Genomic DNA, 14,813 nt, shown 5'->3' with positions numbered 1-14,813 from the left:
AACAGCTATAGCAGTGAAAGAAAATTACAGTCTTTTCTCATCCCATCATCTTCCAAACCAGTAGCTGTCCATGTTCTTCGAGGCAGTAGAAAGAAGTAACTGCACCCACTGGAAATTTTTCAGTTTCATGGCATTTTCCCAGACAGGCACAAATGACAATGTTCTCTTCATGGACACATAAGCAAGCATAGTTCAGTGCTTACCTTAAACCCCAGAAACACTATCCAAGTACCAGTACTGAAGCTCTGCATTATGCTGCAAACAACTACTTATGAAATCTATACTTTTAATGTATTATTTAATTAGATACTTCTACAAAAAGTTTTGCTTGCTGCATTCCTTTGGTTGCATAAGGAATAATAAGGTCCAATCTTTTGCCTTAAGCACCAGAGTATAATGATATAATTTGCATCTCTGCCTTACAAAATGAGATTATCCTACCTTGAGAATTCCTTCACAACACTTCGGGGCTGATAAGAATTTTTTTTAATAGTTTTAAAGGCTATTTAAACTTCCTTTTCTTTCTTTCTTTTTTTTTTTTAAGCCCCTTTTATTCCATTTTTTGAGTATTTGCTAGAACTTTCAAATGAAAATCTTTTCTATCATTTCCATTCCCTACCAATAAACTGCTATCCATTATCTTCTGGTTTTGACATGGGAAAGCTGGGACTAATTCCACAGACTTACACTCCCATGAGATCTTTGCTAGTATATCTCAGCATTCACACAGCTTTATCCTAATAGAGCACTGTTTGGAGAGTTTAAATTTTTGCAGATAAAGATAATGCACTTGCCTCTTATCAGAGTATTTATATGTAGGCCATTTTCAAAAACGAACATTCCTTGTGTAGTACCCTTAAATCAGACAATTTCTATATTAATTAAATTTGTATAGTTGCATTATATGGCAAACACATAAGTCTGTGTTAAACCCCAGCAGTGCTTCAAAAAGTCAAATTAAGGAATTTGGGTTAACACAGTAAGTGATACCGTAGGAATATCAGTTGATATAAGCAGAGACTCCAAAGCAGGTGAAGTGTCTCTTGTTCAGAATAAGTCAGTGAAATCTCATCAGTTTTAGCTCCTTATGAGGTTTGTTGGGTTTTTTTAATATGTGAAATTTTAATGAAATCAGAATATCTCTGGTGATTAGCAAATTGAGAAGAAAGGTGATATTTTATGGCAAACATCTACATAAAGACATGCTGAATATTCAGATCACAGGTTCTAAAAGGGAGGCAGATTTGAAGATTAACGTCACAATATAATGAGTAATAATGAGTACAAAAAAGACAATCCTAAAATGAATAGCTCTTGTTTAGTAAAAATTGTCCTGTCTTTGCAACATGCTCTTAATATTCAATCTGTAAATTGCATCATTATAATATTTGTTTGGTATTAAGGTCACTTGTACTAGCAATCACTTAACTAAATTAATGAATACAAACTTGTATTAGTCACAAAATTGTTTCTGGTTTTAATTTCAATAAATAAAGGAAACTATTTCAAGGATCCAGGGAGGAGAAAGGGTTGGATTCATTGCTGAAAACTACATTATTCATTTTAACTTTATTTAACTTAACTGCCTAGGTATTTATGGATCAGAACACAGTCCAATACAGCGTAATTAGCATTAACATTCTCAGTAGTCAAAAACAATACTAACTCTATTTCTCATCAAAATTTTACACATTTTAATTGCACTTAGTATACTTGTTACTGTGTCATGAAAACTTCATAAGTATTTGCAGAGCATATAGCAGAGTAATCAAGTATAAACATTAATTTAAAAATTACTTAAAGGCTATTCTCCTTCGTTGTTATAACAAATAGAGAGGAAATCTTGAGTCTACAATAGATACATTTTTAATTTAAAAAAACATATATGATGTTACGAAGCCAACTGCTTGTTTTACACTAATGCACTGACAATGCAAGAAATCCCAGTTAATATCAAGATGGGTATTAGCAGAATGGCTATTAGCTTTCATTATTTGAGGTACATTTCCCAAATATTTTAATGAGACTTTCCTTAGAGAAAGGAGGACTAAATAGGTCAGCAAATGGATTCTCAACCCATTTCTGTAAGCCAGCCAAAAAACCTCCTAGCAACTTCATTAGGCTTTGAATCAAGCTTTCAGATCTCAGCTATTATGCATTTTCTGCATCTTTTCAGTGAGCAACGATGGATCTCTGTTCTGGAAACTAAATATATTTTAATTTTCCTCTCAGAAAAGATCGGAACTCCATAAGCACCATCTGGACTTCTGCTTTGTGCATTTGTATTTTATTCAGATATAGTCTTCAAAGACAAATGGCAAAAATACAATTGTGGTGTATGCTGCAAACAGTGACTGGGATCCTCATCCAGGAGTCCTTTGAAGTCAAAAAGAGCTGCATCAGGCCCTCACTATGCTTTGCATAAGGAAATAATTAAACATATTTGAAACAGTATATACATAGTATAATTTCAAAGTTATTGCCTTATGTCAGCTTTCTCACATAAACACTTACCTCCAAGGCATGCACCCATGGCCAATGAGAATATTAATGGTTTCATAGGCAAGTTAACATCAGGATCTTTACTCAGATTGAGAAGAACAGGAATCTGTGATTTAAGAAGAAAAGAGAGTAAGATTCAGGAGACAACAGAACTAATTTAAGCAAACAACTCAAATACAAGCAAATCCAAATAACTTTTTTTCTTTATTTTAATGAGCATCTTTGCATAATACTCTTGGTTTGTGCTCAGTTTTGCCCACTGACTGTGCTAGTCCCACAAGCCAAAGAGAAGGCACTGGCAATGTCAGGCCAATCCCGACACAGGTTGACTGCTGAAAAAACTGGGGATCCCTTAAGGTTATTAGTGCATCCAATTGGAGCCTTCTATTTCAACAGGGAACTGTCAGTGATTATATGCAAATCCTCCTCCACTCCTTGGAACTTGAAGGACAGAGCTATCATCCCTCTTCTACCTGGAAATGGCTGAGATGCCTAGACCTGGACCCAACCGCACAGAATGCATCAATAACTAAGATATTCCTATATTCTTGTTATAACCAAAAGTGTCTGATCTGTTACAGAAAAAAACTGACAGACATCAATGTGACAGGCCTCTGAATTCCTAAGTAGAGTTGAGCTATTTTATTATTTAATCTAACATTACATTTACCAGAAAATGTATGTTATCCTAGGAAATATTTGCAACTTTTATGAATTTCATTTAATATTTTTTAGCAAATAAAAATAAATCATTATAGAAAAAAATACTTGTAAATCACAATAGGTTCGTAGGGAAACATTACTGACTTCATTAGGCAGTTGGTATGGAGACCAAATACGCAGCAGGCAAGCTTTCCAGTAGCACCAGATCTCAGTCACTACCAACCTTCAAACCTATGAAACTTCAGCTTTAGTTGAGGAAAACTGTTTAAATTTCTACTTAATTGAGTAACTGATAGGTTTGAAAGAAAGGCATAATCAGGGCCTGCAGAAAGAGGGTCATTAGCAAAGGGAGAGGTGATAATATTATTGACCTGTTTTTAAGATGTGCAGAAATTTACTGGACCAAAGGAGAGACTAAGAATAAACAAAAATGAAACAGCGAGAAACCAAGCAGGAAGTGATATATGGAAATAACTGTGATTTGTCTTAAAATTAATGCTTTCTCAGAATCCAGAATTGGCACTTGTGGTTACAGTTATTACTTTTAATCCTCCAGTTTGTCCTTCGGATACACTACACAGGTCTCAGAGATGGAGCTTCTGCTTCCTGAAAAACGTTCTCTGCTTTAATGGCCGAATGAGGCTCACCTTTTACTGACTGCATGTGTTTTTTTTTGGTGTGGAACTACACATAGGTTCTATGAAGAATCACAATCACTTCCTTCCCCCATCCCACCTACCCCCCCTTTAATGCCACTGGTGCTAATCATCCCTCTTAAACCCTTTTATTAGTTAACCTAGATAAGGTAGTGTTTAAACAGTTATTCCTGAAGTGTACATTGCCTGAAGATGGGTATTTCTATTTAAGGTCTGAAGAAAAGAGCATGCCAGATTTCTTGCCTGTTTTGTTTTGTTTTTTTTTTCCATAATAGAGTCATGAGAGATTTCAACCTTTGTTTCTCTCAAAAGACCACTTCCAGAGCACAATATGCAGTTCTAGTTGTTGTTGCATTTATTTCAGTGCAATGTTTTGTTTCAACATAAAAGGAAATAACTTCAAACACAAATAATGAATCCCAGAATTAAGCCATCTAGCTCAATTTAAATACAGCATTTCTTCCTGCTATGCAATTTTGAGACAAGAACCAGAGACAATCATTTACTTCCTTGGAATTATTTGCAAGTGTCTCAATGTACTACAGTTGCATGACAATCCCGAACTATGCAGGCTAGCAACACTTTTTAAATTACATGATTCCTTCTGCCATGCTCTGCCCTGCAGACATGGAGAAGGTGGGTATGTAGAAGGCATTAAAATGACAATCCTATTTTCTTGCTTTTGAGTTCAATCCTAAAGCTGTTGCCAGCGAGATCTCAAGTGCAGAGCAAGTAATGCCATTTTCACACCCCGTTGGTGAGAACTGTGTGCCAAGCAGAGCCTTACAGTCCTCCAGGGGCCCCTCCTTACTTACAGCACTATGAAGGACATGAAAAGAAGCAGCGCAGAGATTCTTGGCAGAAAGTCAGATGGGTGATTCTCTGCTAGGTATTTGCACTAGACATGCACAGTGCTCCCATCAAAAGTTTAGTCTTCTGTTTACTGAAGGAGCTCAGCTCCATGAGTTCTCATTGACCAATAAATCCCTATTGACTGAAGACACAGAAACGACTTTGAAGAAAGTCTGCGATCAAAGGTTTCGAACTTTATAATTTTTCAAGCACAAAGATACATGGCAACATAACAAGAGAAAGCGCAGTTTTGTAATGTGCTTGCATCTGCATTTCTTAATTTTTAAGACCAACACAGTATTTTGCAAATATACACTTGACCCTACTGGTTTTATTGGTATCTCCTTGACATAACATTGCTTCTCTTCCACTTAGGAATATTGTGCATTATTTTTAAAAGCCTTCATAGTAATTAATCTGGAATGTTAAAATTATAACTAGTGATGTTATGCACCTAAGTACATTATTAGGCAGTGGGTTCGATCAGCAATCGCAGCTCCCACAAACGTCTGCTTCTGCAGCAAGAAAATAACATAAATCATGCCTTAGCAATACTACATATTCACATAAACTTAAATTTGGGTGTTCCCCCTATTGAAAGAAGCTGATCTCTACCAAAGAGTAATATTTAAGGAAATAAAAATAACAGAAGTTTTATAGATCTCCACCATGTGCCTGAAGTAAGATTTAGCATGCGTATAACTTCTGTAAAGAAACTTTCCAAAATGTTTCGCTTTTGAATTATCAGATGAAAAATGAATGCAAAACATTCAGTTAAATTTCTAGTGTTTCAGACAGAAATATGTAGTTGATCCATAGAAAACACCAAACTTTTTACAAACAATATGGAATGTGCTGCATTGCAAGTATATACCACAAAATCTCAAAAAGTCACTAGCATCTAATTTTTTTAATCTAAAATTAAGTGTATTACCAACACTGTTCTAATTCCCATCCAAAGAATTTTAATGATATAAAATGAAGAACTAGGAAATTTGGTCACCAGCAAGAGATCCTGAATAGATACTGCAAAACAATTCATGCGAATGTACATATCCTCTTGCTTAAGTCTTCTAAGGATCATGCAGAGGATCAAATGGACCTGCTTCTGTTTTCCAACAAAATCACTTAGATGTATTTTTTGTCATACTCATTCATGCAACTACGTGATAGACAACACTTTCAGAAAATCAGTACCGCAAACCTCAGCTTCATTTTTTGTTATATTTAACCTGAGTGCTGAAATTCAGAATACAAAAGTATTAGTAGGAAATAATTCCACTGTGGTTTCAATGTTTTTGAAAAACTGCATTGGTCCTACAGAGCTTTCAGATTCAAGCTGAAGGCATTTACAAAAGCATCAAAAGCAGATGACATTGAGATATTTTGTAAACTGGGATATAGTTTACTGCAATATATACTGTACAATTATATTATATTGATTTAACTTAGTTGGAATGCAGACTTTGTCGTAGTTTCACTATGTGCTGCCATTCAATGGAGAAAAGTGAAAGTTAAAGGTTATGAAACCTCATGTTTCCTTCATTATTCCATCTTCAGGCTACATAAGCAGCAACTATATCAATATTAGAAGGAAATGAATACAGTCTTCTCAGGAAGATAACATCCATATTTTATAGCCCTTATTTCAACATGCTTAGCAGATGAAGTCTCTATATTTGACTAGTCCCTAAAAACTTTCTAGATCTACTGGAAAGTTTGGTATTGAATTACTTCACATTACAGCTTGATTGGCAGAATCTAAATAAAATGAGTGATACAGCTCACAAAGGAAAGCCTAATCACCTTCACACGTTCTATATGATTATCCATCTCCAAGTAAACAGAAAAAAAACACAACACTTAACTATCAGAAGTAATGAATGTACTTGGAAAAAGTAGAGTGTTCTCAAACACCCAATACAAAAAGGTGTCAGTCATTAACCTTAATTCTACATAGGGTGTTATATTTATTATATGTGTAGAATATAAACTGATGCATAAAGAACATGAGTGTCTAATGAAAGTGTCTAATGATGCTGGCATATTTGTCTATATAACTGTCCTAATCAAAATCAACTTTTGTGTAGAAAATGCTTACTTATACCATAGACTTCAGAAGTACATAGGATGTGTTACAAACATAACATAACATAAAGAGACCAAGAATGGAGACATATGTATTCTCATATTTCACACTGGTTTAAATCTTGAATCACTGTTCAGAAGTTTTAAATTGGAGCAAGGTTTTGTTTTGGTTTGGTTTGTTTGTTTGTTTTTTGCTGTTATATATTAACCATCTTTTCTAGCAAATTGCATCTTTTAACAATTAATAATGCTACAAATTATTTCAAATTTTAAAACTATATTTTCAGTGTATTTCTTATGATTCCTTTTAGCTCTTTAGCATCCTGAAAATTTAACCAAGATGAAACATACAAAAAGAAAGGAAGCTCAATTTATACTTTAAATTAGGGCTTTGGAGAATAGAAAACTGGAAGATTTTAGATTAGGAGTACATATGCCAATAACTACTAAACTAAATTTTACAAAACATTGTCAGTTTTCTCATAACAGACCTTGGGTTTATATTGTGCTATGCAATTGATTTTTGTTAAAACAGAATATTGGGATATTTACAAATCTCTATTCTGTTTTTTTCAGAGGGAGTCTACTCAACTCCTTCCAGTTCCTTCCAGGTCCTTCCAGTCCTGACTGGGTGAAAGTGGAATGGAGAGCCCCAAGCATTTGGCTTTAACGCTTAGAAACTGCATTTCTCGTAAGCAAAAATGTGATCAAACTGTTAACGTTTTCACACTTTACTGCCACAACCTCTTCTCTTAATTACCAAAGAGCAAATTGAATCAAGGTCTTTATCCTATACAACTATGTTTATGAAAAAGCTTGCTCACAAGCATGGCATTCCCCTAGTCAAGGAGACAGAGAAGGAAAAGCTCTTTTGAAATTGTGAAGACCCTTTTCTGAAATACAAGCAGAAATGATGATTTAGCTTAGTTTACTGAAACTCAGAATGTGAGGAGGAGACCAAAGAGGAAAGGCACTGCTACTCTATAATTGTTACTCTCATCCTGGGGTGGCCTAAGTTACTTCTGAGAGGGTTTAATTTTAGCCCTCTCAAATTTAATCTTTGTACATGTAATCTCAGACTACCATCAGGCAAAAAGGGCAACTTAACCATTCATTCATGTTTATGACATATATATGCAGCACGGTAGAAGACATCAAGTTATATCACCCATCTTGTCTACTTACGCAACATGATGGTGAAACAGCAACATACATCTTTATTTTAAGGATTCATTGCTGTTCTACAACTTGAAGTTTCACAGCACACATTTTGCTAAGAACTAAATGTGTTAAAGACGGCTTCTGTTGAAACTGCAGAGAATGTGCATTAATAGAAAAAAAAAGCTATTTCTAGTTTCTCGAGTTGTTGATGATCGGTCTGTCTACAGTCTGCTAGGATTCAGTCTTATACATTTATTGAGCACTGAAATGCAGAACATACATAGAAATCTTCAGCAGTACAGAAGGAAAGAAGATCCAAAAATAAAAGGCACTAAGAATATGAGATAACGATGAAATTTTCAGTAGTGCCAATGAAAAGATTCTGATAGTCTTAGAGGTAATAGTTGTCCAAAAATTATCTGGTTTCTAACAAAGACCTATCAGTGACCAAGTCACCTTGTAGCCAGGTGGTTAATTGAAATTGCTTGTTACACTCTATTGAGGAAACAGTATTTAAGCTCAGCTAAGAGAAGGATTTACTATGGCTATATTTTTAGTTCTGGTAATAAAATAAAAATATAAACAGATGGCTCCAGCATATGCAGCTGATAAAACACGTCAATTAAATTAAAGAGCATGCTGGTAATAAAATCACATCACCTAACATTCTAAGGGCAGAAATCTGTGGCTATTTAAATGACAATACTAGGAAAATACAGACTTTAAAAATGAATGAATCTTCCTGTTAAGGAATGTCACTGTGAATTTAGCCTTTTCAAAAAGGAAGAAAAAATCAGAGGGTTAATAGAATGACACATAGAGCATCAGTACATGATTCACCACATTTGTTATTCAGACAAAGGCTAGACATACAACATGGGGAAAAAAAACAACCTTGCCATTCTGGAATTAAAATGCTGAAGACTTGGCAGCTAAGGTTTTGGTTTATTAATTTTTTATGCACAGAACATGTTGTGGGTTGCTTAATGCAGCTCCCACATACATTTATATATATTAAATTTGTCACTGGCAACACAGTCCTTTGCATACAAAGTTCATACAGTTTCCCACAAGGGCTATGACTAACTCAAAACTCACTACAGTAGAATTTATTCATATGAAAAAAAGAAGATTGATTTTCCTATAATGTGTGGACAGCTATCACAATTGCTAGGCATGTTTATGCAATTAAGTGTAATAAACAGTCATTCAAATACGCTTAATTAGAAAGCTGAATCTTCACTCTCCAGTGCTTGAAAAGAATGTAAAAATCTTGGCATTACAGTACAGCAACTAGATTTCAATCTCTTCATCTTTTTCGGGGGCAGTTTGTGACCTTTGCATTCATGACAAATTATGTGAAACAAACAAAGGGGATGTGTTCTGAAAACTGTTTTGTCATTGTGTAGATCCAATGTTTTATTTTAGTTTAATACAAAGTTTTACCAAGACAGGAACAGTAAGAGTAAATAACTTATAATGACCTAATTCACTTTAGCAACTCAGTGCACTGTTTCAAGTAAGCAAATAACTTTCTAAAGCATCCTCTGTAGCTTAAAATTCTTGCTCAGTTCTGAGATCTTTGTAGAGAATCCAGTTTAATTGCCTCTATACACAAATTCCATACTGTACTGACACTTTTGATCGTGATGTTGTGCCATGTTTACTATTGTCTAGAGCAAAGAATATTCCACCAATTTTACACTGAAAAGATGAGGTAAGATGTACAAGGAATTTTTAGTATACTCATAGTCTCTTTAAAAGAAGTTTCCTTTCTTTCTTTTCAAAACACATGAAAGACTTGTTGGTCTATGTGCATGCAGTTGTTTGGTCCTTTTTATTACTCCAAACCAACTTCTAGAGACTAGCTGGATATGAGGCAAAACCTTTTAAGCTAAGATTTCTGCATTATTGCTTAATATTCCTTAAGTGTTTGCTTGGAGGTGACTCATTCTGAAACAGTGTTCCTCTTCATGCCTATTGTTTGCAGTCTGTTGTTGTTAAACCAATATAGTTTCACAGGAAACACCACAGTAATAAAACCAGATACCATAGTAGCAAATAATTACAGAGCAGTTGCAAATGTATCCAAACTGTTCTATGCCCTGTATGAAGTATCTAAAACCTTGACCCAAAGTGTGTGGTCGGACACACAATGACAATGGAAGAAAACAGGCACAGAAAAAGTCAGGTTAACTGAGAGCATGGTGTACAATTAATAATTCCTATGGCATAATGAAGGAATTACTGTACTTCAAACAGAGATCTTGATTGAATAATCCTATCTGATCGTGCCCTAATTTGTTACAGTACTGACTTGCTACTTTTCTGATATTAAGACCCAGCTGCTGAAAAACATTTTTTTATGTTTAATATGATTTGGTGTTTTATGAACTAATTACATAAGTTATTAACAGGAAGTTCAAGTATTAGAAAACATTAGTGTAACTACGTAGCAGTTAGAGGGAAAACATTGACAGAAGCAGATGGATATTGAAAGTGTCCATCAAAAACACAATTTTACTTTTCAACTATGTATGTTGATATAGCAGGGTAGGAGAGAAAGTGCAACTCAAACAGTAAACGTAGTTCCACAGCCAACAACAACTGCTAGGAGCAACAGTGAGGTACATGCCTGAACAGGCATGAATGAGCTTGTAATAATGATGAAGTCCCAGAGAATAAAGAAAATTACAACAAAGCACATCATAATCAGCAAACTTATCTTCCTTCTCAGCACCAGGAGGAGGAAACATCAAACCTGCAAAAATTCCTACCATTGTAGCTGTAAATGGGATATTGTCAATCACAGACGAGGCCAAAGCAGATACCCAGAGCACCAAAATGATGGCCACTGCCAAGCGCTGGTCCTCAGGAACCACCTGGAATTAAAATAGGTTAATTTACAACTTTGTGAGATCAGTATTTCTCCTTCTCCCTAATGGCACAATCACACAGGTGTTTACAGTTTTAATTTACAAGAACCTATTATTCCTTCAGACTCTGAGATAGGATAAGCATCTTAAAGAAAATAGCCTGTCATTTAGTAACATAATTACTAAGCTTTTTCCAAGGAGATAAAGACAAATAGAAATAAAAGGACTGATATTTCTGATGCTCATGTTTCAGACAAAACAAAAAACAAATCAAAACTGCACAATTGTGAATTTTCCTCTTTCACTGTTTATGTATGTTTGCATCTCAGCATTTTGTTGTTGTTGTTGTTCATTAATCTACAGGAAAGGTTTTTCTTTTTCATTTATAGTGACATTTCTTCTAGCTGTGCACAGACATACACACCCCAAAGTACAACATGCCTTCTAGGTGTTGCTGATGCAGGAGTACAATCTTTAACACAAAATTCAAAATGAAAGTATTTTTCAGTATTACCCTATTGGAGTAAAGCTATTTTCCTTACTTGATAAACTAATGTAAATATTTTAAATGTACCTTTATTAGCAAAGCTGTCTGTTCTCCTATGTAGTCTATTAAATGCAGATGAGCCAAAGCCTAAAAAAAGACAATGAGACCAACTGGTGAGGCATCCGATGCAGATACATTTTTCCAATGGACATAAGCAAACACAAGCCATTTTCATCCACAAGATGTTGGTATTCATCTAATGTAGCTTTTATAGCAACTTTGCAGTTTGTGGAAGGAACAGACACAACAGAAATTGTAGCTGTATTTGTAGAAGTGGGTTGCACCGGAAAGAGCAATGAGGTTGCTTAAAGAACGTGGGGCACAGGCTTTAGAGAACAACTGAAATGTAAAGATTACATTCTTCAGTGAACACGTTTTCTGAGGATAACTGATTTTTTATCCAACGGCCCCAAAACTTTGGACATAATTGTAACCATAATATAGACAGCGATGTGTTGTGTTTAAAAGGTCAGATGGGCATCTTGTGCTCAGGCTCAGGTGAAAAGAGAAAGCAAAATATATTTTTCCATTAAGCCGCTGCATCAGACCAGTAAAAAAACAGTGTTACCCATCTGCTGAAACAAAGTAAGAGACCTTGGATGGATGGAAATTGGCAGAGAGACAGCAGCACTTAGGAGACAGGAAGACCCAACCTGAGGAGGCTGTCCCTATAACCACCAGTCTGGGGGGCAGCCAGCTCTAGCATGCTGTCCTCCCTGCGGGAGCAATTCCCATTCGCACAGAATACCTGTATAGTATCTCATGCAGCCTTGGTTACTGACATGCATGAAAATACTCCAGTTCAATAGCTATGGCTTTGGTTTCTCATTGGGCAAACAGGAGAATGCAAACTGAGTCCTCACACCCCAGGAGAATGATTTGTTCCTTCAAAAAACAAAGTGAAAGGGAAAATTTAACTCATGAGAGAGAGCCCTTAATTCACTTTGGCCGTATTTTTCTTACAAGTGTGCAGAGTGAAGCACTATTTTCAGGTTGAATGGGATACATCTATCTTTTGACTTTTCTGTTTTTCAGGAAAGAAAATCACATTATTTTTTATTCAGGCTGGACCTAGGTGGCTGACTTGCTTTCTGTTTTCCTGCCACGACAGAAAATAAGTTAGCTGAGACATTCTGCTGACTGAGAGCACTGCCACACAGAGCTGCAGAGGTCAGCATTCACATGACATGATGGCACGCACAACAGGCAGTCAGACAGAGCCCTTCGGAGGCATCACTGGGAAAAAAATGAATAAATAAATAAAAACCATTGAACTCGCATGCTGTCAAATCTCATGACAGAGATGGATGAAGGTCTTAACTGGTACCGAGTGGTGCGGGGTAAGACACAGTAACGTCAGAATGACAGCAGAGCTGTCATCCAGACCAGCAATTCCTGCACCTGCATCTCAGCCGGGCAGCAGAGTGCAACTATCTGTGTACCACCAGCAGCACAGGGCACCAGCACCCATCTGCTGCAGGAGCAGGGTGGGCAGGCTGGTAGTTTTCAGTTTGCCAAGAGAGTGGGGAATGTAGAGGTAAAGGCGAGGAAGCTCTGGTGCATACAAGTCCGGACAACTCACTGAGAAGATCCAAGGGAGCACTCTCCCATTGAGAAATATAGGCTAGAGTACAGCCAGCAATGCTGGTGCGGAGATTGCATTAATTTTTAAGAATGCATTGCACAGGAAAAACTATATCTACATTTAAACACTCAGCATAGAGAAAACAAGTGATAAGGCTTTTAATAACATATGCATTCACCTTACAGTAAAAACAATGGCTTTTTTTCATTGCTTTAACTTTTCAGGATAAAGCTTTTTAACAAACACTTTTTTATAATTTTAAGTTACTGCACTGATTTGATGCTATTGAGGTTGCTATATGAGCTCATTAACTCAATGTTTATCAAAGTCATTTTTAAAACGTATGCAAAAGAAATAACAAGAATGAGCTGTCATGTTTTTCTGTGAGTGCTTTGTGTTCAGACTTAAACTTCTTAACACGTAGTTGTCAGCAAGCAGAGCTCGGAATTACATCTGGTTAACGCTGCTGCCTTATTATTTAACTATCTATCAACACAACATATTTATTTTCAGTAACACTCAGCATTTCTTTTGGAATCCAGACATGGCACTACAAAAGAGATACTCAGGAAAGAGGGAAGCGAGGGAAGGATGTGCACGTTGCTCCTGCAAGAGTCAGTCTGTAGGTAGCCCATCACGTAAGAGATGTGACAGCACTAATCACACATCCAACTGTCTACAATATCCAGGCTAATTGCCTGCAAGCACCTAGCTGAAAGGCAGCAATTAGCACCCTGCCACCGGATTCCCAAGGATGTAAACTGCATACGGGGTCTCCAGGATCTTCCTGTGCACTCTGAGAGGAAGAGATATTACTGCACTAATTGGTGCCTTCCAGCATACGAGTTCCCGAGTGACAGCTCAAAATTAGAGCCTTAATGCAGAAAACATTGGGTAACATTTTAGATCAACGTTTCTGCAGAAAAATTTGCATGAATCACTCTTATGGGGAGGATGTCATGGTGACTGATGTAAATAATCTCTGCCTGAAGGGACTGAAGGTAATGCGACCATTTTTGACTGAACAAAACAGCGTACCCTGGGAGGCAGGGGAACATATGTCACAGAAAGAAGCAGAAAGATGTTATAGTCTGCAACAGCCAGTTTTGAACAAGTACTAAAAAGACAGGTGTAAAGACATATTACCTGAGGACACAATCAAAAACAAGAGAGATTCAAAGGATATACATCTTTTTTCACTGCAAAACTTCCACCAGACCGTAGTGACAAGCACCCAAAGGCAGAGCCTCCAAGAGCTCCCGTGTTGTCTATGAAACTTAAGTTACATTTTCCAAAGCGTCTTGCAGCCTAGGTCCCGCACAGGTTTTAAGTGTACTTTCTAATAGTGAAGGGAATATTTCTAGTAGTAAGAAATAGTCTGAGAGTGGGAACCATCCGAGGTGAAAGATCACCAAGAATATGAGCTGACAAGTGCAGAGAGCCTGATCCATGGAATGATTCCCTACACTTCAGTGCATATATTTCCTTTGACTTCTTTTCTTGACATTGTTCATCTTAAGAAAAGAAAAATACCTCAGCAAAGAGTGTCAGCTCCCACTAATCTGAAGCATAAGGGATGATACTTAGCCATTTTTCTTATTTTTCTGAGTATTTTTCTTATTCATTCATGGGATATAAATGATTATCTCCCACTTTTTTTTTTTTCTTGACTATATGTAAGAGTTTCTTTCATGACCTTAAATTGCTGTTACTCTAAAGAGCCAGGAAAAAAAGAATCTTTCATTAGCAAACTATTCACTGGTGATCTGTGAAACCATAAAAGTGAAGCTCAGTGAATTATAACAGTCATATCTGAAGTCTAGCAGCAAATGGCAAGTAAGTTCCTCTGTGCTTTACTATGTTATTGTACAGTCACACAGTGC

The 14,813-nt window shown here is 36.3% G+C and overlaps 1 protein-coding gene across 5 annotated transcripts in view; it reads right to left on the bottom strand.

Annotated features, from left to right (window-relative positions):
* OCA2 (OCA2 melanosomal transmembrane protein) overlaps positions 1 to 14,813 on the bottom strand; it is a 204,993-nt gene that overhangs the window by 68,697 nt on the left and 121,483 nt on the right. For all 5 annotated transcript variants that reach the window (XM_040662061.2, XM_004938466.5, XM_025146634.3 and 2 more), the window contains 3 exons: positions 11,373 to 11,432; positions 10,700 to 10,804; positions 2,515 to 2,608 (listed from right to left, as the gene is read on the bottom strand). In XM_040662061.2, coding sequence (XP_040517995.1) covers positions 2,515 to 2,608; positions 10,700 to 10,804; positions 11,373 to 11,432 — 259 coding nt within the window. The remainder of the gene's footprint in view (positions 1 to 2,514; positions 2,609 to 10,699; positions 10,805 to 11,372; positions 11,433 to 14,813) is intronic.

The sequence above is a fragment of the Gallus gallus genome, chromosome 1 (genome assembly GCF_016699485.2).
Source record: "Gallus gallus isolate bGalGal1 chromosome 1, bGalGal1.mat.broiler.GRCg7b, whole genome shotgun sequence".
NCBI lineage: Eukaryota > Metazoa > Chordata > Aves > Galliformes > Phasianidae > Gallus > Gallus gallus.
The sequence above is the reverse complement of the archived record's forward strand: the minus strand, read 5'-3'. Positions and strand labels throughout refer to the sequence as shown.